This window comes from Ochotona princeps, chromosome 5, assembly GCF_030435755.1.
Source record: "Ochotona princeps isolate mOchPri1 chromosome 5, mOchPri1.hap1, whole genome shotgun sequence".
In the NCBI taxonomy this organism is placed as follows: domain Eukaryota; kingdom Metazoa; phylum Chordata; class Mammalia; order Lagomorpha; family Ochotonidae; genus Ochotona; species Ochotona princeps.
This window is the reverse complement of record NC_080836.1, coordinates 34,467,160-34,491,207: the sequence shown is the minus strand read 5'-3', so window position 1 is coordinate 34,491,207 and position 24,048 is coordinate 34,467,160. Positions and strand designations below refer to the sequence as shown.

The 24,048-nt window shown below is 38.7% G+C and overlaps 1 protein-coding gene across 4 annotated transcripts in view; it reads right to left on the bottom strand.

Annotated features, from left to right (window-relative positions):
* Positions 1 to 24,048, bottom strand: part of RIF1 (replication timing regulatory factor 1) — a 260,403-nt gene that overhangs the window by 208,896 nt on the left and 27,459 nt on the right. For all 4 annotated transcript variants that reach the window (XR_009245441.1, XM_058664474.1, XM_058664476.1 and 1 more), the window contains exons 19-30: positions 17,561 to 17,668; positions 17,099 to 17,248; positions 15,794 to 15,893; positions 13,795 to 14,059; positions 12,432 to 12,474; positions 10,948 to 11,150; positions 9,824 to 9,923; positions 8,641 to 8,757; positions 6,615 to 6,763; positions 6,029 to 6,112; positions 5,903 to 5,945; positions 2,346 to 5,570 (exon numbers count right to left, since the gene is read on the bottom strand). Coding sequence is in view for 3 of the 4 variants with exons in the window: in XM_058664474.1 (XP_058520457.1) it covers positions 2,346 to 5,570; positions 5,903 to 5,945; positions 6,029 to 6,112; positions 6,615 to 6,763; positions 8,641 to 8,757; positions 9,824 to 9,923; positions 10,948 to 11,150; positions 12,432 to 12,474; positions 13,795 to 14,059; positions 15,794 to 15,893; positions 17,099 to 17,248; positions 17,561 to 17,668 (4,587 nt within the window). In the remaining variant the exon portion in view is untranslated. The remainder of the gene's footprint in view (positions 1 to 2,345; positions 5,571 to 5,902; positions 5,946 to 6,028; positions 6,113 to 6,614; positions 6,764 to 8,640; positions 8,758 to 9,823; positions 9,924 to 10,947; positions 11,151 to 12,431; positions 12,475 to 13,794; positions 14,060 to 15,793; positions 15,894 to 17,098; positions 17,249 to 17,560; positions 17,669 to 24,048) is intronic.

Sequence of the window (24,048 nt, the reverse complement as noted above, 5' to 3'; positions counted from 1 at the left end):
AGACAGCTGAATAGTACCCTATAGCCATTTTAAGGTGTACAGCAGCCGGTTTTGTGTATAAACTAAAATTGAAATGTCAAACAGGATGTGGTTAAGAACTTGCATTTTTTTAACATATTGGATACTCAATACCATGTCAATTAATTCCATAATGTTGTAAATTGTATTGATGTTATGTTGTGGCTTTAAATTGATCAGAATGATATTCTGCCAGCTCTGCCTTCAGACCAGAGATGGTTTCCCCAAGAAACCGTTGAATTTACCTGGACAATAAGATGCTGGACTCTATGCTTGGTGCATGCTTGCAATGAAACAATCATGACTGAATTTGAAATGTAACACAGCGACAAGGTGGAGGAATCCACCATGGGGGGAGGCTTAAGGGAGGGGTTGGGGGATCCCAAGAGCCTATGAAACTGTCACATAATGCAATGTAATTAATAAAAAATATATTAAAAAAAAAATCCTCATGAACAGCTAAGTTTCCAGTATAGCCTACTAAGTACAGCAGCTCTAAGAGTAACAGGTATGGATTCAAAAGAGAAGTTTTGAAAATATGCTTGCTGAGGAATGCTGACTTCTTGAAGGACCATACTATTATAATATGGGGGAAATCAGTGGCAGGGAGGAGGAATGGGGAGGGTGGAAGAGGATATCCTCGAGTCTTTGGAACTTTATCATAAAAAACATGTATACATATGCTTGCTGAAAGCAACAAAATCAAATGTTTCTGAGTGTGTGCCTAAGCATGTCATCTACAGTAAAAAGCCCAAGACTTTTAAAGTTAACTCAAAAGATTAAGTGCTTAGCGTAGTGGTTAAGATACCTGCCGGGTTTCCTACATAATGGGTTAAAACCAACTGCCTTTTCAACCTTTTTGCTGATGTGCTGACTGTGAAGTTGATGGCTCAAGTGACTAGGATCAGCTGCATCCCAAGTCACTGCAGCCAACTGGGAGCCCATAACCATCCAGTAAGTGGGAAACCTGAGTCAAATTCACGAAAACAAATAGTTTAAAAAGTTAAAATTAAAAATTAAAAATGTCAAAATAACATCTTCTGAAAACATCTACAAGACAAATCCAACTATCTGGGAACATTAATTCTTGTTTTCATTTATCAGAGGCAGAGAGCAAACTCCATCCATTCTTGGCAAATGCTCACAATGGTGCAGGCTGAAGCCAGGAGCTGGGAATTCCGTTCAGGTTTTCTACAATGCCGTCAGGGTGCCAGGGAACTGAGCTGTTACCTATTCCTGCATAGTGTGCACTCCCAACAAGTTGAAATTGAGAAACAAAACTGGGACTCAAACTCAGTCACTCTGACACAGGATGCAGCCACTCAAAACCTGGGAGTCAACTTTCATCTCAACCTCTAGTTCAAACTCTAACCATTTTTTTTCCCATTTTTACTTATTATTCAACAAATCATCTATGAAGCACTATACCAGAACTTAAAGAAAACATGCAAATAACCCCAATTTCCTTACAGTTTTTAGTGCAATTTAGTCAGTTTTATGCAGGAGATGGCAGTGTAAATAAACAGATTAAAAATGAAATCACTGGGCCTGGCAGCGTGGCCTAGCAGCTAAAGTCCTTGCCTTGAAAGCCCCGGGATCCCATATGGGCGCCAGTTCTAATCCTGGCAGCTCCACTTCCCATCCAGCTCCCTGCTTGTGGCCTGGGAAGGCAGCTGAGGACGGCCCAATGCATTGGGACACTGCACCCGCGTGGGAGACCCGGAAGAGGTTCCAGGTTCCAGGCTTCGGATCGGCGTGCATCGGCCTGTTGCGGCTCACTTGGGGAGTGAAACATCGGATGGGAGATCTTCCTCTCTGTCTCTCCTCCTCTCTGTATATCTGGCTGTAATAAAATGAATATATCTTTAAAAAAAAAAATGAAATCACATCTAGAAACTGAAGATGAACAGTTTAAGCTATCTTTAGACAAAGTCTGTAGATGGGTTTACATACACATTTAGAGTGAATAGCACACCACCCAAGCTCGTACTGAAGACTGCTCCATCAACAGCAATCAGTATTGCCTAAACTCCTAAACCTGGATTCCAACAAATGATACTCAGAAACAGGAAAGATTCAGACTCATCCTAGACTTACCAAAAGGGAACAATGTGTAAAGCTCCCTTTGTATCTTTAAATGTTTAATCTGCTGGAGTAACAGTCCAATGGCTCGTCTCCGCTTGTCAACACCTTCATCTTCCCTGCCCTTTCTCCTTGCGTAACCATGGCAAAAGTGAATCATCAGTATAGCACCCTGTAATTCACCAGGTATCTTGATAATATCCCTACACTACACCTAGCCCTTATTATACAATCATTCCACTTACCTTATTAACAGGCGAAGAGTTCTCATCCTCTTGGGATCTTTTTAGTCCCCTCTTTAAAATACTAGTGGATGGAGAAGCCAAGGGTGACCACACACATCGAGTCTGCATGCAACTGGGACTTCCATTTACTGACATGAGTAAAGGATCGCATTCCCTTGGTTTTTGAGGAGATCCATTATCTTCTCTAATCAGGTCAGAGACCATTGTTTCGGATGTCAAGGACTGGAATGATTCGTCCATTTTATTTGAACTTTCATGAACTTCTGGTAAAATATCATCTCCTACTATAATTTGCCTGTCTTCTAATTTTGTTTCTTCAAGTTCATTATTTACTTTCTTATCAAGATCATTATTTGCTTCAGTGTTTTCAGAATCAACCTTCTGTTCTTCGGTATTCATTGCTGGTGTGCCAGGAACAATCCCGTCAGCTCCTATATTCATTTCGTTGTTTATTTCAGTTTCTTCAGTCTTTGAGGTCGCTACAGTCATGTCCCTGTCCTCAGCTTCCCTGACAGGCTCAGTTTCAGCGTCCACATCACTGCTCACCTGTTCATCACAGGTGTCCATGCTGGTATCTGTTTCTCCAGAGGGGCCTCCATGCTCCTCTGTTTCATCACTTGTTTTATCACTTCCTCTGCTAACTTCACCAACTGCCTGCTCAGGAATCTGGCCTTGAGCATCACGTTTTACAGGAATATTATTATCAGAAAGACTAATACTCGAATTGAATTCTTCAGTTGAAGCTTTTTCACCATTCAGTATTTCAGCTGTGACTGCTTCAGGTGCTTCGCTTGTTTCATTACTTTCTGTTACTACCACTTTTCCAAAAACTTCACTTTTGGTGTTCTCTTGCTCAGAGGAGATAATTTCACCTTTACCATCTTCTGCATCCAACATCACACCTTCTACTTCCTCTGGATTAGATTCTGCTAGTACTTTACACTCTTCGCTCTCATTAATAACGTTGCATTTGATTTGAGAGTTGACTTCCAGGGTATCTTCTTTGGTCTCTAAAGAACATTTCTGTTCAATGTCTTTGGGATCACTTAGACATGGTCCAACAGCTCTAAATTTCTTATTCGCTGGCTCTTGGCTACTAAATATTTCCCCTTCAGCAGAAACAACACTATGATTCTTCTCAAGACTTATTGGAGAAGGAAAAGATTCTTGAATAACACTGTCTTTCAAGTGAGAGTGAGGCACAACTAATGAATCATTAATAGTATCAGTTTCTTCCTTGAGATCAAAGTGAAAATTTACACTGTGTTGTTCATCTAACACTTTTACTTTGGAATCCAGACTAGAACTTTCTGATACATTCACAGGTATTTGTACATCTATCTTTTCTACACCAGTCATCTTTTCATCATTTTCAGTATTCTTTAAACCAGTTACTGATTTCTCTTGTGACTGGGATTTTTCACCACAGCAATCACAACCTTTTGATTTCCGCACTCTCCTACTTCTCTTATGTTGGCATTCAAGAGTTTGAAGACTTTTTTCAGAAAGCGAAGAACTGTCTGATGTCCCTGCTTTTGATGATTCTCCCAAACTGTTATCATCAGACTCACGCCTATGCAGTCTCTTACTGGCATTTCTAGTCCTTAGATTTGATTCTGGCAAAGGTGGACTTGCACATTTGGTAGGTTTATTCTTCTCTTCTTGTGTATTTGATACATCATCAGAAACATGCAACAAATCTGAGGATTTTGCAGAATCCTGAGGCATTACACTACTGTCATCTTTTTGACAAGTTGATTTCATGTCTGAATCATCTTCTGAGACTCCTTTATTATCATGCATCTGAGTTTCAACTGTCACACATTCATGTTTTACCATTTTCTCTTCTTGCTCTTCAATGTCAAGACTATCATTGCCTTTGTTTTTCCATTTTCCAGATCTCTTCTTTCTAGAGCCGTCCTCTTTTGCCTCAGAACTATCAGATTCTGAGTTTTCAATGCTGGAAAGCAAGCCCTGAGAGGCTCTTCTTGTCTGGTAACGTGTTCGCCCTCTTAAAGTTTTCTCAGAGGATTTTTCTGAAGCATCCTGGGAACCATCGCACTCTGAAGATATATTCTCAATGTCTGACTTTCGTTTATTTTGGTCAATTTCACTGGTAGCACTGGTTTCCCCAGAAATTTTCTGATGTATATTGTTGTCTTTGTTAGTTGTATTTTCTTGTGCAGTTTGCTCTGAAGCCAGTTTTTGTTTTGGTAACACATCCTCTTTTACATGAAAGGGACTTTTTTGCAGAGATTTTTCTTCTTCTTTACTACGCCTTTCCCTTTTTTGATGATTATTCTCTTTATCCTGGCTATCAGCGCTGAAATCTGCCATGTCAGAACGCCGTCTTGATGACCTCCTAAGGGTTTTCGGATTTGGAGTCACATGAATCTGACTTTCCTCATTTACCATCTGATCTGCTGCTATTACTGCAGGGGGTGTGTTTTCTTTGGAGTCCAAATTAACCCCTGTACTTTTCTCTTCTACAGTACTACTTGCCAATACTGCATTTTCTGTTGCAGATTTAAGCTTAGAACCTTCATCTTCTTCTATGTACTCAGGACGACCATCTAATGCACATTCGGTTTGACTGAGCAAACCAGCAGGATTATTTTCTGAAGTTATTACACCTTCAATAGATTCCTGAGTGTTTTTCTCTTGATCAGACCTCAATAAGGGCTTAGACCTTTTATTCCCGGATTGTTCTGCTTTACTCCACCTCCGGCCAGATCCCTTAATTCCATTCACTAATTTATCAGAGTCACATTTTGAAACAACTTCTCTCGTCTTTGTTTTTGATGGAGTATCTGTTTTATTCATATTTTCCTGACTATTTCTCACTGAAACAGATGACGACAGATCGTTCAGTGGGGAAGGACTAAAAGGTCTATTTTCTGAACCATCAAATTTCTCCAAGGTAATGAAACTTTGCCTGCGACTTGTAGGCTGTAGAGGAGTTCCAGACACAGTGGTGTTAGAAATGGAGCCACTACTGCCAACGAAAGCACTGTCTGCATTAGATTCACATTCAGTAGAGATACTCTTCGATGAACTTAGAGCTCCTTTCCTGCCATCATTGCTAATGCTGGATATTTCTGGATTGCTTTCATTAATACAACTACACTCATTATTTGAAAGGGGAGCCTTTGGAAGATGCTCATCTGTACCACAGTTTCCCATAACATCTTGAGGCCTGACAATATGACTCTTCATTTGCTCCTCCTGCACAAAAATGTATATATATATAGTTATAGGTTACCCAGTAAACATTGTCACTTTACAAGAAAATTTAATGTTAAGATTTAGTAGTTAAAAGATTCTGAATGTTGCAAAGTTGAGTGATGATTATGTTCCTAAAGGCAAATACATGCATTTTAAACCTATGTGTATATGTATCCACATACACTACAATACCGTTAATACTGAATGGGAGCTCAAAGATTACAATGAAAAATTAATAAAATGGAAACCTACTCACGTTTCAGAAACTCTATTAATGGAAGGGTGGTGGTAAGAACTGAAACACAACATGATAAAAAAAACCTTACCATTACCTTTGAATCTTCCTTTGTTTTTCTGGTAGAAGTTGAAACTTCCCTAAAATTAAATTTGTATTATGTGGTTATTTGTAATTACTTAAATGTAAGAAATCATTCAAGTTAGAAAGTTTCCATACTCACATAGATTCTTCTTGACTATACTGATTAGAAAACAAAGTATCTTGTGACACATCCAGATTATTATACATTGTGGGAATATCACATCTAAAAAAAAATTTTAGATAAGCAACTTCAAAACATTTGATGTTCCTACAATTAGAAATGAAATGTAAACACTGCCACACAGTCTTTTACAAACAAAAGGAAATCAAGACCTAAAAGCCAATCTTAGCATGTTTTATGTAAATACCTTTCCCAACCCTTCTCATTAGAGAAATTCTGAATCACTGGCACATCAACTAGCTTGTTTTGTTATGTCAGGCAAATACTTTCGAACAGAACAACTTTTGATTCCACAGATATAGAGGGAAAATTGCGGGGGGGGATTGGAAACAACAGTTTCATCCAATTTGCCACATTCTCAATCTTCCCCCTTCCTAACTGGCAGTCTACATGGACATGCATCCTTCTCAACTGCATAACCATCATAAAATTTAAAAAATCAGTACAGATATTACCTTCATTTTAAAAATTACAATGTTTCCTTTATGTGGGAAATCTAAGCATAAACATAGAATGCTAAATATCAGCCAAAAAGCCTACAAACCGCTTTGTTTTAAGTACTTCTTTTTGATGTTCTGTTAAGATTCTCTCCTTCGCTTCATTTTCTTCTGGTGATATAAACACAAAGTCAACAGATTTTTCTTCTTCTAAAGATATGTCATTTTTTGCTTTTAAAGATGAGTCTAATCTCATCTGCAGATTAAAAGCATAAACAGTAAAATGGTTGTTACTATCAAAAAGAATCCTTTTAAGTTTTTGTTTTCCCCTTATTTTACTCAAGAGATCTCAAACCTGTAGTTTCATTCCTCAAATGCTAACATCACTCAGTATTGGGATAAAGTGAAGATAGCCAGGAGCAAAGAACTCAGTCCACATCTCCCAGGTGGCTGGCAAGGCACCCAACCAACTCCTGCTTCCTCACAACCTTGGCATTAGTGAGAAGCCAGAACGGGAGCAGAGCAGTCTCAACTCAAAGAATGTACTCGACATGGAATGAAGGTATCTCAAGAAACAACTTACATGCTGTACCAAACAACCATCTACAAATTGTTGTACTCCCATCATGCAGCGTTTGAGTAGTGATAACAAAGTTTGAAGTCTAAGTCCTTATACTAATTGGAATCAATTAGCAAATTGTACGATGTTCCCATTTTTTCCTACCCACAATAAACAGTAAAAACAAACAAAGTAAATTAGTATATCCTTTAAAAATGTAGTATATGGCCTGGCACGGTAGGTAGCCTAGCAGCTAAAGTTCTCACCATCCAATAAATAAGCTCTTGCCTCTGGTTTCACCAAGCACTGGCCGCTGACAGCCATCAGGGCAGTGACCCAGAAGATGGACGATGTCTGTTTCTGACTTTCAACTAAGTAAATAAATTTTTTTAAAAGTAGCATGGACAAGAAATAGGAATCAACTAATTTGGGGTGAGAATCAACTTCAAAGACTCAAACTGAAGCAAAATTACAAGTGTAACATCACATGGTTCTTTTTAGAAAAATGCCTGCAAGAAAAAAAAAAAATCACCCAAGACTTATATAGCACCCTTCTATCCTACAGCAGTCTCTTCTAGATCAAACTTCATCAATCCCAATATTTATTCAACAAAATTTTGTTCAACTTGTTGCTGCAATTAAGATTCTATCTTCTCTGAAATTAACAACATTTCAGAACTATCCAAACCGCTTGGTCAGAACCCTCAGCACATGAACTACATTAGGCCCCTGGGTTGATACTGGGTACCAGTTTCCCATTTCTGGGTAGTGGAACATTTGGAAGGCTGGGTGTGGCTTCCTCCTTTATCTCTCCCCTGTCCCCAGAGACAAGAAGAAATAGAATCTGGAAGCAATGATTTCACCCACTTATCCCTAACCTTCAATCCCTCCCACTCTGGTCAATTATGTATTCATCATCAAAAATAAATTTGTTATACTACTATATACTTCACTGTAAAATCTCAATTAACTGCAAAAATGTAGAGCCCAGTACGATGGCATAGTGGCTAAAGTGCTTGCTTTGCACGTGCCAGGAACCCATATGGGTGTCAGTTCTAATAAAGGCAGCCCCACTCCCCATCCAGTTCCCTGCCGTGGCCTGGGCAAGTAGCCAAGGACAGCCCAAAGACTTGGGGACCTGTACCCAAGTGAGAGACCCAGAGAAAGTTCCTGGCTTTGGATCAGTGCAGCTCTGGCCACTGCAGTCACTTGGGAAGTGAATCATCAGATCTTTCTGTCTCTCCCCTTCTCTGTATATCTGACTTTGCACTAAAAATAAATCTTAAAAAAAAAATGAGGTACCATAATGGGCAGTTAGGTTGCCTCTGATTGACAATTTTACTCTAATCTACTTCCAACCCAGCTTCCTTCTGATACACACAAAGCAGGATGTAGTAGCTCATGGGTTATGTCCCTGAGTCCCTGCCAACCTTGTGGGCGAGATCCAGATTTCTGTCCTACCTTTCGCCTGGCCCAGATATGGCTATTATAGGCACTTGAAACGAACCAGCAAACACAAAAAGACGAAATAAATAAATAAAACACAATTCAAAACTTTAGGGAAAAAAACATACTTTGGCTGATGTCTTCGTATCTTTTTTATCTTTTGTTTGTGACAAAAAAGAATCTCTTTTTCCACTTGATTTTCTTTCCATGCCACTAATCTTCAAACTTAATTGTGAATTTTCTACCTGTTATATTAAAATTAAAACAATTTCATTAAGGAAAACAACTCATTACATTCTCATTTTAAATCTCAAATTTCTTCTGATTATTGAAGTCTATTAAAATCCAAGAATGAAAAAACTACACTCTAAAGCAGATTCCTGAGAGGCTCACAATGGATTTTTGTATCAAATTTTATAAATTTCAAAAGATGTATCACAGAAATACTGCAAAGTGAATCAAACTTTAGACTCAAATATTCTACCTATTACTTGAAATATTTAAGGAAAATATTTAAGCAGCTATTAAAAAGTAAATATGACAAAGCTATAAACTTGAGGACACAGCATAAATTTTATCCTTACTCCAAACAACACTATCTGCCACTAACGGGTGAGAACTGGAAGAGCCAGAGTCCAAGCAGGCACCTAGCTACAGGATGAAAGGTGCCAAGCAGAGTCTTAACCTCTGAGCCCAGCCCCTGAGGTTATCCTTTAAGACCATTTCCCATGAAAATCTTGACATACCACTATAAATCTCACATCAAAAGATATGGTTTTCATAGACCACTGAGGCTTAGGAAGTACAGACGGTCATCTGGCAGAACTTTTCACTTTTGCCAAAACAAAAAGTATAGTACTATGTTAGCAGTACCATTTTCTTCGTCCTATACTCTATAATGATTACTTAACGTGTCATGTGTTACTGAATAGAAGTAAGTGTTGCTATCATGTCCTCTCTCTCATGGTTATTATGCTCATTTCTTCCTTCCCTAATCTTTTCCTTCACGAAACACTGATGCACAACACTGATGCACAAGCCAAAGTAACAGGTTATTGTGGGATGTCAAATCAAGGATCTGGATTTCTAACGGAAGAAATGAGTGTTCCACTGAAAGAAGTAAGAAACTAAAGAGTTGATCATGCTTGGATGTGGATACTACTAAACTATTTTTATCAGTTCTTCCAAAAAGAACATTTACCAAAACAATATGAGGTATCTGGAGTTTGAAATTGTTCTTGTAAGAATCTCTCATGGAATACGTAGCTTCAATTATTTCAAGTATTCAAATGTTCAAAAATTAAGACTTACTGCATCTGAATATGGTCCACTGGATTCCTCCATGATTTCAACATTTTCCAATCCAGGTAACAGAAGCAGAGATTTCTGTTTGGCTTGTCTCAGTACTTGTCTTTTAAGAAACAAATTTATACAACAGATGTGAGTAAAACAGAATTACTACTGGGTATGTACGAACTCAGTAAGAATTACAATCTTGAGTAAACAAAACACCTGACTAATTACACATGTATAAAGAAACTGGGAGAAATTACAGAACCTGAATTTTTCTCTATACCTTTCAAAATTTCTAATATTTCTTTCTGAAATAACGAAATTCCGACATAATAACTTTCTATCATGGAAACTTTTAAGGAAAAGCAAAATGATTACAGAAAGCAGCTTTTGGAGTAGTTGAATTGCCACTTAGGATCTCTGGCACTTGGTTCTAATCCCAGCTACACCTCTCCCAATTAAGTTTACTGCTAAGTGCACCCTAACTGGTGAGTCTTCAAGTACTTAGATAACTGTCACCTGTTTGAAAGACCCATACTCAGTTCTGGACCACTGGCTTTGTTCTAACTCAGCCCCATTTGTTGCAGGCATTTGGATCTAATCAGCAAAACAAACGACAAAGAATTAAGTAAAATTGTCTTTAAAAACAAAACAAAACATCCAGGCCCAGCATGATAGCCTAGTAACTAAAGTCCTTGCATTATATGCACCAAGATCCCATATGAGCACTGGTCCATACTGCGACTGCTTCACTTCCCTTACAACTCCCTGCCTGGGAAAGCAGTCAAGGACGGACCAAGGTCTTGGGACCCTGAATCCATGCCCGAGAACTGAAAGAAGCTCCAGCCATTGTGGTCACTTGGGGAGTGAACCAGCAGATGGAAGCTCTTTCTGTCCCTTCTCTCTGTAAATCTGATAAAAACAAGTCTTTAAAAAAATTTTCCTGCCTTTCACACTTCTTTTATTAAGGAAAATAGCGAGTTATTTCTATTGCTAAAATCTGTTACCTTAATAATCAAAGACAAGGTAAAATGGCTCACAACTAGCACAAATTCCAACAATTACGCAATGACTGCTCCCAAATGATAAGTAGATAAATACAACACAATAAAAGCAGTACAAAAGTTTTGTTGTTAGCATACTTTAAGTCCTCAGGATAAATTAATGTTGTCACTTTAGCAAATGTGGCATTCCAGAACTGAGCACTCTGTTTGCGTATCTGTTTATTCTTGTGCAGAAATATTATGCATAACAGTGGGGAGAGTTGTTCAAGAAATTCATTGTCGTAAGATCCAGTGTAGCTGAATTGTAGACAGGTAATAATTTCTCCTAGTAGCTTTTCTAACTACAAAAAAAAAGCAAAAAACACACCATCATCAATTTACAGAACACACTAATTTAAAAAAGTGAAACAATTTTGACTGAACTCTCAAAATCATCTTTATCAACAGTACATTTCATTATTGAAACTACAGCTTCATTTTTAGATCTTTCATTAACAATAACAAAAAAAATTGACTAACAAAAATGAGTATCTCTCTATGTAAATTTTTACCTACAAAATTTAAGGCAACATCCATCATGCATGAAAAGAAGTTTGAGTTTAGGAGCCAGGTTATGGATCAGTAAGTAAAGACATAGCCCACAACACTGGCTTTTTATTAAAACGCCAGTTCATGTCATAGCTGTTCCATTTCGAATCCAACGGCTTGCTAATCGTCTGGGAAAGGCAGCAGCAGTGTTTGAGGCCCTGACACCAATGTTGGAAAGCAATCTGAAGCTTTTGACTACTGCCTTTGGCCTGTTCAGCCTTGCTGATTGTGGTCATGAGGGAAGTAAAAATAACAGCTTGGGGCCCGGCGGCGTGGCCTAGTGGCTAAAGTCCTCGCCTTGAAAGCCCCGGGATCCCATATGGGCGCCGGTTCTAATCCTGGCAGCTCCACTTCCCATCCAGCTCCCTGCTTGTGGCCTGGGAAAGCAGTCGAGGACGGCCCAATGCATTGGGACCCTGCACCCGTGTGGGAGACCTGGAGGAGGTTCCAGGTTCCAGGCTTCAGATCGGCGCGCACTGGCCCGTTGCAGCTCACTTGGGGAGTGAATCATCAGACGGGAGATCTTCCTCTCTGTCTCTCCTCCTCTCTGTATATCTGACTTTGTAATAAAATAAATAAATCTTAAAAAAAGAATAACAGCTTGAATCCTTTATTAAAAAAAGGTGAATTTATATTTTTGTACGTATATTAAAGATAGTAATCTTTAGAAATCAGAATTCTGGGGGGAATCATTGTTGAACAGCGGGTAGAGCCACCACCTGTGATATGGGCATTGTTTTTCATCCCGGCTACTCCATTTTTGATCCTCCTCCCTGCTACTGGTAAAGTCTGCAGAAGAGCCCAAGTGTTACGGCCCCTGCCACCTAGATGAGACATCAAGATGAAGCTCCTGGCTCCATCCTGCCGTACTGCTGGCAGCAGTGTCAATCTTAGTATTGAATAAATATAGAAATATCTTACCCTCTCCCTTCGTTACCCCCCAAACCATTCAACATAGTTTTTACAAAATTATTTTGAAGAAAAATAATTTAACATGAAAATGTGCTTTATGGGACATTATCTGTTATTTTTACCTTGATGCTCAGACAACTATACACTCTAGGAGCTTCATCAAGCCTAGGAATATAGAACAATGTGACTTAGTTTATAAGTTGACACCACTGTCTACGAATTAAACCTAGAAATGAGTGAATAGGACATTAAAAAAAGAAATCTAATGATTTAAGAAATACGTAGCAAACTTTAAAGAAATCTAGAATAGATCTCAAATGCTCTTATCAGTTGCTCATTATCCTATTTAAGCACAAAAACTTTATAATGAAATAAGCACAAAAAAAGTTGCAGAAGTTCATGGCTGTTGGGTTGTAGTCTGTATTTTATAAAATCTGTCCCTATAACCTGGCACACTGGCTCAAAAGCTAAATCCTTGCCTTGCAATGGTGCGATTCCATGTGGTTACCAGCTCATGTCCCGGTTGCTATGTTCCCATCCAGCTCCCTACTTGTGGCCTAGGAAGGCAGTTGAGAATTACCCAAAGCCCTGCACCTGTGTGGCAGACCCAGAAGAAGCATCTAGGTTCCTAGCTTTAACTCGGCTCAGCTGCAGGCACTAAAGCCAGTTGGGGAGCCAACCAGTGGAGGGAAGATTTTTTTTTGACTCTCTGTAAATTTGCCTTTCCAATAAAAAATAAATCTTTGGGGAAAAAAACAACAACTGTCCCTAACACATTCTGAGTGAATCTTATTTGACAAGACAAAGTGTATTGATGGAACCCTTCCTGGTTTTTAACAGCACTAATGAATCCTCTCAAAATGGCTTCAACAATTGATTGTGATTTTTTTTTCCAGGTTTTAGGACATCGCCCACTTTGATTTCAATGTAACAGCAGTACAGATATATTCAAACTTTTGTAATTATGTAATTCATGTAAATTACATAATTTAAATGTATATTTTCTCGACTAGCAGTTTAATTTCTTACTAAAATAGTAGCAAATGTGAGCAAGATTTATGTACAATGTTCAACTGTTATGAGGAAGTCAATTTTACATTCCCTAATCATGAACTGTTAAAAAAAAATGCAAAATTGTAATCTTATGCAGACATTAGTCAAATTCCTATATGATGCAACATGCCTGCTACACAAAAGTGCATGCTATACCTACAACACATTTAATAGGTGTGCTGCTTTCCACAAGCGATTCTAAATACATAACAATTGAAAAGTTATTATGAATAACATGCAAAAGTAAGGCAATCTCTACTTCATAGTTCTGTAATAACCCTAACAGAAGACAGTTTATTAGCCTCAAAGCCACTGAACAGTAAAGATTATCATTCATAACAAAGCTGATGTCAAAATTAGCTGTCAATAAACATAAATTAAATAATTAATACAATATAAAAATAATGAAACTATTAAGGCCAAAATACTTACTTTGCGTTTTCAAAAAACAATGCCAGCGGTCTTGTTAAAGTTGCAAATATTTTTTGCATTATAGAAGGTAATGAAATATGTCCAAGTATACTGGAGAGAATGCTGCTGACTGAGTTGCCCACAGCCAGCAGAGTGTCCGAATGAACTTCTTTGAAGCTCAGAGTGTGGAAAGCATAGATCACTCTCACAATAAGTTTAAATAAAGAAGCCAATTTCCCTAGGGGCTCCTTCTTCTTTTTGGCCCAATCTGAAGGTCTCTGCGGTGCTAAGATAAAATTGAATTAATTAAAAACTCAAATATTTTGGAAAGTGTCACCATCCATCTTCACAACTTATATCCCACATAAATGCTAGCTTAGTATTTTTGCTTTTAACTGACACTGCAAATATTAATATGCCACTGAAAGTTACTACACAATATTAGAATTGCAGATAAAGGAAAGCTAGTTCATATACCCACATAAAGAATTTGGAAAAATGAGTCTATTTCCTCTAGGAAAAACTATGCTAAACTTCAAACTTGTCATTCTTTTATCCCAAAAAATGCAGCAATTTATAAAGAAACAGGAATCAACTGTTTCTAAACTAAACCACTAGAAATTTCACTAGAAATTGCTACTGGCATTCTATAAGGTATGTAGGTTTGACACATCTGCAAACATGCATAATTCTTACATATTTTTTCCAATTTAACAGGTTCTGAAAAAGGACAGGAATTTTCTTCATAAAAACAGATAAACTGAAAACTAAGTCTACACTGTATCCTTTTTAAACCACTCTCTCAAGGTACCTCTCAATCAGAAAAACCACACTATTCCAACATTACTTTTTTTCCTTTTAAACAAACCAATTTTCTAAAAATGGAAACGCAGTGATATTAAAAATTAAACTCAAGCTGTGAAATTAAACTTTAGTAGCTGTACTACTGAAGGGAAAGAAGTCAACCTTAATTCCTATAATCTGTTCTCAAACAGAAATATAGCTGAAGCAACAGTCAGATATTCGGGGGCCCACAAGGTGGTGTAGGAGGATAACACTTGGCTTGCAGCACTGGAATCCTACATGGATTGTGGTTCAAATCCTGCCTGTTCTATTTATGATCCAGCACCCTGATAATTTAGGCTTGGGAAAGCAGCAGAGGATGGCACACGGGCCAGAACAACCATAAGGGAATTATCGGTGATTAATCGAATCATAATTATATTCTCAAATATTAGAAATGCTTCAAACTGAAATGAGATCCTAGCGCTTCTGTTATGATGAACTGAACTAGGATAAATTACTGAAATGGAACCCCAGGAATTCATACTGAAAAAACACGGATGCTACTTTTTTTCATATTATTACGATGTCCCCTAAATCTGCATGTGACTAGTGTCCATTAAAAACGAGATGCTAGGTGCTATTACAGAGAATTGGAATGCATTGCAAACTTAACCAGAACGACATGAACAACATCAACTAACATTCTCAATCAGTGCCAGATAATCACTGTAAATACTTACATGGGAGTAACACTATAAAAATTTATGGATCTATTTGAAGAATTACATTTAAAATGCTCAATATTTACAACAAAAAATCTAGAATTTTTTACAACTAAGCTACATAGTTGTAAAAATAGTAAAAACAATAAATAAATTTTAATGGTAAAAAAACAAGTTAAATTTATGGAACAATGTAACATGACTTGGGGAATTATAATCAACTGACGAATTCCATATTTTCTTCAAAATCTTCATGTCAACTCACAGTTCTAAACAGAACTTTAACCAACATTTAAATTATTTAAATCATTGTTTTTAAATAGTCCAAAATCTGTAATTAATAAACTCTGTTACAAAAAAATAAAGACATGCACTCAAGCTCCAAATATATTAACTTATATGCTCAAAAAAGACTGGAAAGCTTGGTAAGATGGGAAAAGCTGGAAGGAGTTACTGTGACATCCACTCACTAGCATGTGTGAAACACTTAATGAACCAACAAAGATACTTACATTTAACTTTGGACTGGTATTTAATATTATACGGTGAAAAATCAATGCAATCAACCATTACAGTAATTACATGAATGATCCTCTCTAAAAATAACAAATTCTAGAGAAAAACAGCAAGCACAGTAATTAGAAACTCATGCATAATACCAAATATGAAAGTTCTAATTCCCATACGGACTGACAAAATGACATTTTCACAAGAGACATTTTATATGGAATATATATTTCCCAGTTAATAGCTGTGGGTCAAAAAAAGTTTTTTTAAAAGATTCATTTTTACTGGAAAATGAGATTTACAGAAAGAGGTACAGAAAAAAATCTTCCACCTGCTGGTTCACTCCCCAAACGACAGCAATGCCCAGACCTAAGTGGACATGAAGCTAGGAGCCTCTTCCTGGTCTTCCATGTGGTTATAGGGACCAGGGTTTTGGGCCATCCTCTGCTACTTTTCCCAGGCCACCATCAGGGAGCCCAATGGAAAGCAAAACAGCCAGAACATGAATTGGCACTCATAAAATATGGGTGTGTGCAGGCAGAGGATTAGGTAATTGGCGCATTTTTGCCAACTCTGAATACTGTATGGCTGTTAAAAAAAACTGCATTGATTTTTCCTGTAACTATTCTGTAAGCAATATACACTGATAATGCATTTATATATTTATTTAACAGGACGAAATATGCCAGTTACATGGAAACACAATTCCATTTAATTCCAAAAATCTGGGCCTCCTGCACACTGATACTCTTGAGGGGAAAATCTCTGGTAACCAGAATGGTTGCCAGAACAAGTCAACTGCACTTTCAGGGCCTGGCAGAGAAGCCTAGAGACTGAAGTCCTCGCCTTACATGTGCCAGGATCCTATATGGGTGCCGGTTCTAATTCTGGCTGCACCCAAATGGGAGACCCAAAAAAGGCTCCTGGCTTTGGATTTGCTCAGCTCCAGCCACTTAAGCTACTTGTAGAGTGAAGCAGTAGAAGGAAGATCTTTGTCTCTCCTTTTCTCTGTAATTCTGCCTTTCCAGTAAAATACAACTTAGGAAAAAAAACTAGGAATTTCTAAATGAGTAACAAAAGAGCTAACAGTCATGAGATGGGACTGAGGAAGAAAGCATATAGGAGTAAAAATAGTAGTAAAGAGTCCACTACTAATGTTCTTGAAACACTGACGGTAGAGGAGCCTGAGGACGCACAACTGTTTCCATAGCATTAGTGAGAGACACTTCACAGGTGTTAATGCCCATTTACTTCAAGTGAATCTTTGGAAGACAAAAAACAAAAAAACAACCAGATTGGTACAAACTCACAGCAAAGTCTTCCTCTTCCACACTGGATAAAATCTTAAAGCAAAGCTCCTCACAACACAAGTTTTCTTCTGCTGTTGCCACCAAAGCTGCACAACGGGCAAATGCTCTATATAATTCTGACCAAGCTTTAAGTAAGGTTTTCATAGTGGCCTAAAAATAACAATAGTACAATTAAGAATGTATACTAACATAGGAAGGTCACAACATAATACAGCTGTAAGTTTATTACTGAAACATGTAATATACAAGATCAGCCACTTCACCCATTTTACTTAACAAAAATTCAAGGTATCAGTGTCACATCAGTAATTATCAAAAGTACAAAACAATGTCTTCAAAATTTCAACCTGCTCCAAAAATTCTTACTTTAGGAAGAATTATAGTAATGCATTATAATAGAGGAAAACATTAATCTTCAGAAAACCACAAATTATTCACATGAAAAAACCATAGCAGTCTTACCGCTGGAAATTTCTGTGTTGAAAATATATGATTTATTGGTAAGGTTAATGCACCATAGATGGCACTAAAATTATGTTCCAAGGCATCACCTTGATTCACTTCATTAGTCTAAAATAACAAAGTTACACAAATTACCATCAATTTCTATCCCCAATTTAGTATACTCACAATATGATAAACTCCTGTTACCTGTGAATGAGATCTGATCTGTATACAAAACCTTTAGATACAACCAAATTAGCATGAGTTTATATTGCATTAATTCGACTGATCCAAGGAACAACCTCCCATATTAGGAGAAAAAAGTAGACATGGAAAACACACAAGAAAGACCATGTGAAGAGAAACTGAAGTGACGTAGCTGCCAACAAGGAATGCAGGGATTGCCGGCAACCACCAGAAGCTAACAAGTCTAACAGTCTAAAAGAGGAAACCCTCACCCACTGGTTCATTCTCCAACGGGCTGCGAAAGCTTGGGCTAGACCTTCCCAACGCCACTCCAAAGCCAAGAGTTTTTTCCAAGTCTTCTATGTGGATATTTAGAGGCCCACACTTATGCCACACTCCACTGCTTTCCCAGACCTACTATTGGGGAACTGAATCAGTTGGAACACACAAGGCACAAACCCGCACCCCTAGGAGACGGCTGTCAGGCAGCAGCACCTGTACCCACTGTGACTCAACTCTAGTCCCACTATACTTTACAATCTCAAAGGGAGAAAATTGTCCATCGGTTCTAAGCTTCCACTTTCAGGGACAGCACTGCGGTACTGCATTTTAAACTGCCACACACAGGATCAGAACCTTGTATAGCCAACAGTTTGTGTCCTGGATCTACCATTTCTCCATCCAGCTCTTTGCTAGTGCTTGGGAAAGAGTGCAAGATGGCCCAATACTGGACCTTTGCCACCACCATGGGGGACATTAATGCAATTCCAGACTACTGAACTCAGCCTGATCCATATTTAGCCACTGCAACCACTTGATGAGTGAACAATCAGGTCCAAGATCTTTCTGTCCCTCCATATCACTGGTAAAAAAGAATAAAATTTTAAGTTTTTTTTATTTTATTTTTATTTCATAACCTTATTATTATTATCATTTTATGACACAGTTCCATAGGCTCTGGGATTTCCCACACCCCCTCCAATTCCCTCCCCCACCAAAGTACCCCTATATTATTACTATACTATAGTTCTTTATAAGCAGTCATATGTCCATCATTAAGGGCATGGACAATGGCAGAGTCCAGCTTCCTATTGTCAAGTTTCACTGAGAGTCCATTTTGGTCTGGAAATAGATGCATACCATATTGTATCCTCACATCTGGATGACAAACTTCCATTACACAGTTACTATACATCCCCTTAAATGAAAAATTACAATACAAAATCAGCAACAGGAAGAAAAATAGAAATTTACAATGCCATAAGTAACATGCTACTAGATATGACAGTCTTCATTACAATTATTATACATCCCCTTAAATGAAAAGCCACAAAACAAAAACAGGAAGAAATTAACAATGACATGAAGTTAAATAACATGCTAAATAATGTGTCACTGAAGAAAATCAAGAACCTTCTTGAAGACAAGGATGCTACTGTATGATCTATTTCAAGAGATTAAACTTAAAAAATGTATCAAAATCCGTGATACAGCTTTCGCTAACCTTTGTTGGTGAGACATCTCTTGTAGGCAATAGATGGGTTTTGGTTTAAAAAAAAAAGAATCAAGATGGCAGAATAGGGTAAGCACACGTTTATGCGGACAGAAAAACATTTAATCAGGATGAAGCACAGAGGACATATTTCAGGAAATAGGAAGGGACAGAACAACAGCAGAGGGGTACCTGGAGACTGACACAGGAAAGCAGCTGACACAGCAGTGTGGTGTTGCAGAGACTGATACTCCAGCACAGCGATCTAAACTCCAACAGCATCCGGAACGCCACCAGCAACCAGGTGGGAAGGGACTTTCACTGGGAGCTAGGGTGGTGAACCCAGACAAAGAACTGTCCGTTCTGCTGGTCCGTTTGATTTGACCAGGAGCAGAGACAGAGCAGATCTCAGACGGGCAGTGAGAGAACAGAGCGGATTTCACAGCCAAGTCAGCTCCTTAGAGCTGAGTTGGGCACCATTTTGTGAAAGGAGAAAAGGGCAAGGGAAGGGATGGAGCATGCACTGAGCTGGGAGTCAGCTCATTTCTGTCTCAGTGAACTGCAACGACGTGGCATTCTACGGGTTCCACCCAGGACAGGTCTGGGTAGCCCTCGGATCTGACGGCCAGATCAAGAACTGTAGTGGTTGTATATCAGGTGCCATTTTGGGCACTGTGGCAATAGCTTTGGGACTGCAGCGGACAACAGTGAACTGCACATGTGCTGATCTTGCTAGAACTTGCTGAGGTCCGTGATTGCACTGGTCGCACAGGAAATTAATACTGACTCTGGCAGCGTACCGGTCAAAATAGGTCCGTGTGGCACCCAAACCTAATGTCCAACAGGTTCTGGCAAGATCAGCACCACCAACAACCTAATTATATAGGACACCTGGTGTCTCTCTAATCCTGGGACTTGCTCCAACCAAAAGTGGCAGAAAGGTTGCAGTGACAACAGTGCAGCCTCAGCACGGTATCACAGGAGGTGGAGAGTGGTGAGCCAAGAGCTGGGGCTATGGAGACCACGGTGGAAATCTGACATAAGAACCCAGACCTGGAACTCGCTGGAGGTTGTGGCACAAGTGGCTGCAAGGAAAAAAATTGTGTACCAACCTCAATAAGTAAAATCGCATTGTAGACCTGTGGGTGACACAGCTTAGAAACCTGCCCCAAGGAATTCAAGACTCCGCTAACCAGAAGTACAATGAACAAGAGCAAAAGAAGAGACAAAGGCACAATGAATATTACCGAAGACTCCCCTGCAAAGAACCAAAACCCTATGCCAATCTCAGAGTTAACTGAGGAAGACATCAAGAAAATGGGGCACACAGAATCCATAAGACTCATTGTAAAGATTCTGATCAACAATGAGAAGCTCATGCAAGAGTTCAAAGAATTTAAGGAAGCAATAAAGCAAATCAAGGCTGGTATATCAGAAATTAAGAACACAGTAGAACAAGTTAAGAGTACAGTGGAGAGTCTCCAAAATAGAATGAAGAAAGCAGAAGAAAGAATCTCAGAATTGGAAGGTATTTCCTGTCAACAGGGGGAAGCAAACAAAAAGCTGGAAGCAGAGCTGCATCCGGCCAAAAAAAGTATTCAAGAATTAAAGACACTATTCACAGGCCAAATATAAGAGTTATGGGAGTCCCAGAAGGTGCAGAAAGAGAAGCTGAGTTTGCAAATGTATTTGATGAAATACTAAAGGAAAATTTCCCTAATCTGGAGAAAGAATTGGGAAACAAGTTCCAGGAGGGGCACAGAACTCCCAATAGGCTTGATCAAAAGCGATCTTCACCAAGACACATGATCATCAAGCTCTCTTCAATCGAACATAAGGAAAAGATCCTTAAATGTGCATGTGAAAAAAATCAACTGACATATAAAGGAATGCCAATTAAGCTCACAGGAGATCTCTCACAGGAAACTCTACAGGCAAGAAGAGAATGGAGTGACATATTCCAGATTCTAAAAGAAAAAAATTGTTGGCCTAGGATAACACATCCAGCAAAGCTTTCTTTTGTCTTTGAAAATGAAATAAAATTCTTCCACAGTAAAGAAAAGCTAAAAGAATTTGCCTCTTCCAAACCTGCCCTACAAATGATACTTCAAGAAGTTCTCTTGACAGAAAAGAGGAATAGTGCCTACCAAAACCAAAGGCAAATGTGAAGAACATCCCAGTAAAATGACAACAGAAGGCTAAACCAATGAACAACCCATTCCTAAAATGACAGGACCAAAGTAACACCCATGTATATTAAACTCTGAATGTAAATGGCTTAAGCTCAATCAAACGTCATAGATTAGTAGAATGGATTAAAAAACAAAACCCATCTGCTTATTGTCTGGAGGAGACACACTTCAACAAAGATCAGCGGAAACTATATCACATGGGTTTTGTTGTTTTCTGTTGTTTTCATCTCTTCAAAACACTTCCTTCTGATTAAATCATTCAATGACTCGTAGATCATGAAGTGGCATCATATTCTTCAAGAAGGTTCTTGATTTTCATTTCTTCAGCTACACATTAGTCATTTAATAGCATAATTAATATTCAACTTCTTGATGTTGTTAATTTCTTTTTTCTTCCAGATGTTGATTTTGTTTTGTGGCTCTTCATTTAAGGGGATGTATAGTAGCTGTGTAATGGAGACTGTCATATTTAGTAACATGTCATTTAACTTCAGGCATTGTAAATTTCTATTTTTCTTTTTATTGTTGATTTTGTATCATGACTTTTCATTTAAGGGGATGTTTAGTAGCTGTGTAATGGAAACTGTCATATCTAGTAACATGTCATTTAACTTCATGGCACTGTAAATTTCTTCTTTCTATTGTTGATTTTGAATCATGACTTTTCATTTAATGAGATGTACAGTAGCTGAGAAACAGACTAACATTCAGATGTGAGGATATAGTGTGGTATGGGTTTCTACTTCCAGACAAAGATGGACTTACAATGAAACTTTACTATATCTTGACAATAGGATTCTGGAACTCTGCCAGTGTCTATGCCCGCAATGATGGACATATGACTCAGTATGAAGAACTATGTGTTAGTAATGATATAGAGGAACTGGGGGAGAGGGAACTGAGGAGGGGATAAGGGAATATGAAACTGTATTATAAAATAATAACAATAATAAAATGTATTTTAAAAAAAAGGAAACCAATAAAAAAAACAAAAACAAAAACAAAAAAATAAAAAAAAAATCCAGGTCACATTATGGGTCGCTCCAACTAGGCTGCAGCTCCCACTGGTTTGTGACGACCGAGTGTGTGCTGGACAGAATCAGGCTGGACTGCAACACCCATCGAGTGGAAGATGGGGCTGGAAACAGAACCAACCCAGCAATTGCAACCACCAGCTAATTGGGGCAATGGACTGTGCCAGGCCCCGTACTTGCAAGTACACACAAGAACCTGGCCTGGGTTCACCTCAATTGACCTGCCAGACTCAGATCCCTAACCATGAAAAGACAGAGGACAAAACAAATCAATAAACTATCCCAGCCATATGCTGTAAACGTAGACTCCAAGATAGACTATGTCAACCAGTGGATTCTGCAACAATTCAGAAATGTTGAACTAACAAAAGCACTTGAGCAAGACCCTTGGAGCATGCCCCATATAAGGGACCTGGAATCGGTAGGAGACTGGATGGGGCTTCTCCCTTTACCGCCCCCTTTACCTCCTTTACCCCAGATGGAGAAAAAAAATGTGGAAATGATAGTCTTACCCACTTTCCTGTAGCCCTTGAACCCTTGTGCCCTAATTAACTGTGTAAAGATTGTCAAAAATAAAATTTAAAAAATGGAAAAAAAAAATCCAGTTCACTAATCTATAACATTTGATTGATGAGTTTAACTCATTTACATTCAGGGTTAATATGAATGGGTAGTAATTTGGTCCTGTCATTTTAGGAATGGGTTTTTCATTTAGTCTTCTGTTGTCATTTTACTGGGGTGTTCTTCACATTTGCCTTTGTTTTAGTTGGCAGCTTTACAGATAAAGATCTTCCATCCACTGGTTCACTCCCAAAAGGGCATCAATGGCTAAAGCAGAGTAGATCCCAAAGCCAGGAGCTTCTTCTGGGTCTCCCACGCAGTGCAGCGTCCCAAAACTTTCGGCTTTCCTCAACTGCTTTCCCAGGCCACAAGCAGGGACCTGGAAGGTAAGTGGAGCAGCCAGGACACAAACCAACATTCAATATGGGACCCCAGTATATGCAAAGCAAGGACTTTAGCCATTAGGCTACCATGCTTGGCGCCCCCAAAACAAATCAATCTTTTCTTTGCTCTCAAGATTAAAAAAAAAAACACCTAGCAACACCACTCGCTATACAAACTGGACTGCACTGCATGTATGCCCAAAGACACTGACTTTCTTCATTCCCAAGGCTCGTGTAGGGGACTAAGTCTCTATCTGCAAAGTTGGTATACTCTGTGGGTATCCATTTTGGCACTGGCTGCTCTATTTTCAATCTTGCTCCCCACTCTTTTGCCTGGGAAACCAGGAGTGGACCGACGAAGTAATACAGGAGACCTGGGCAAAGCTCCAGTCTGCTGATTCGGCTTGGCAGAGAATGGCCAAAATGGTCACTCAAGACAATAAACCAGTGGGTAGAAGATCCCTCTTACCTCTCTATAAATGTGTTTCAATTTTTAAAAAGTTCTTTAAAATGGCATTAAAATGTTATACTATGGGCCCAGCACGGTAGCCTAGCAGTTAAAGTTCTTGCCTTACATGTGCTGGGATCTCACATGGGCACTGGTTCTAATGCCGGCAGCCACACTTCCCATCCAGCTCCCTGCATTGTGGCCTGGGAA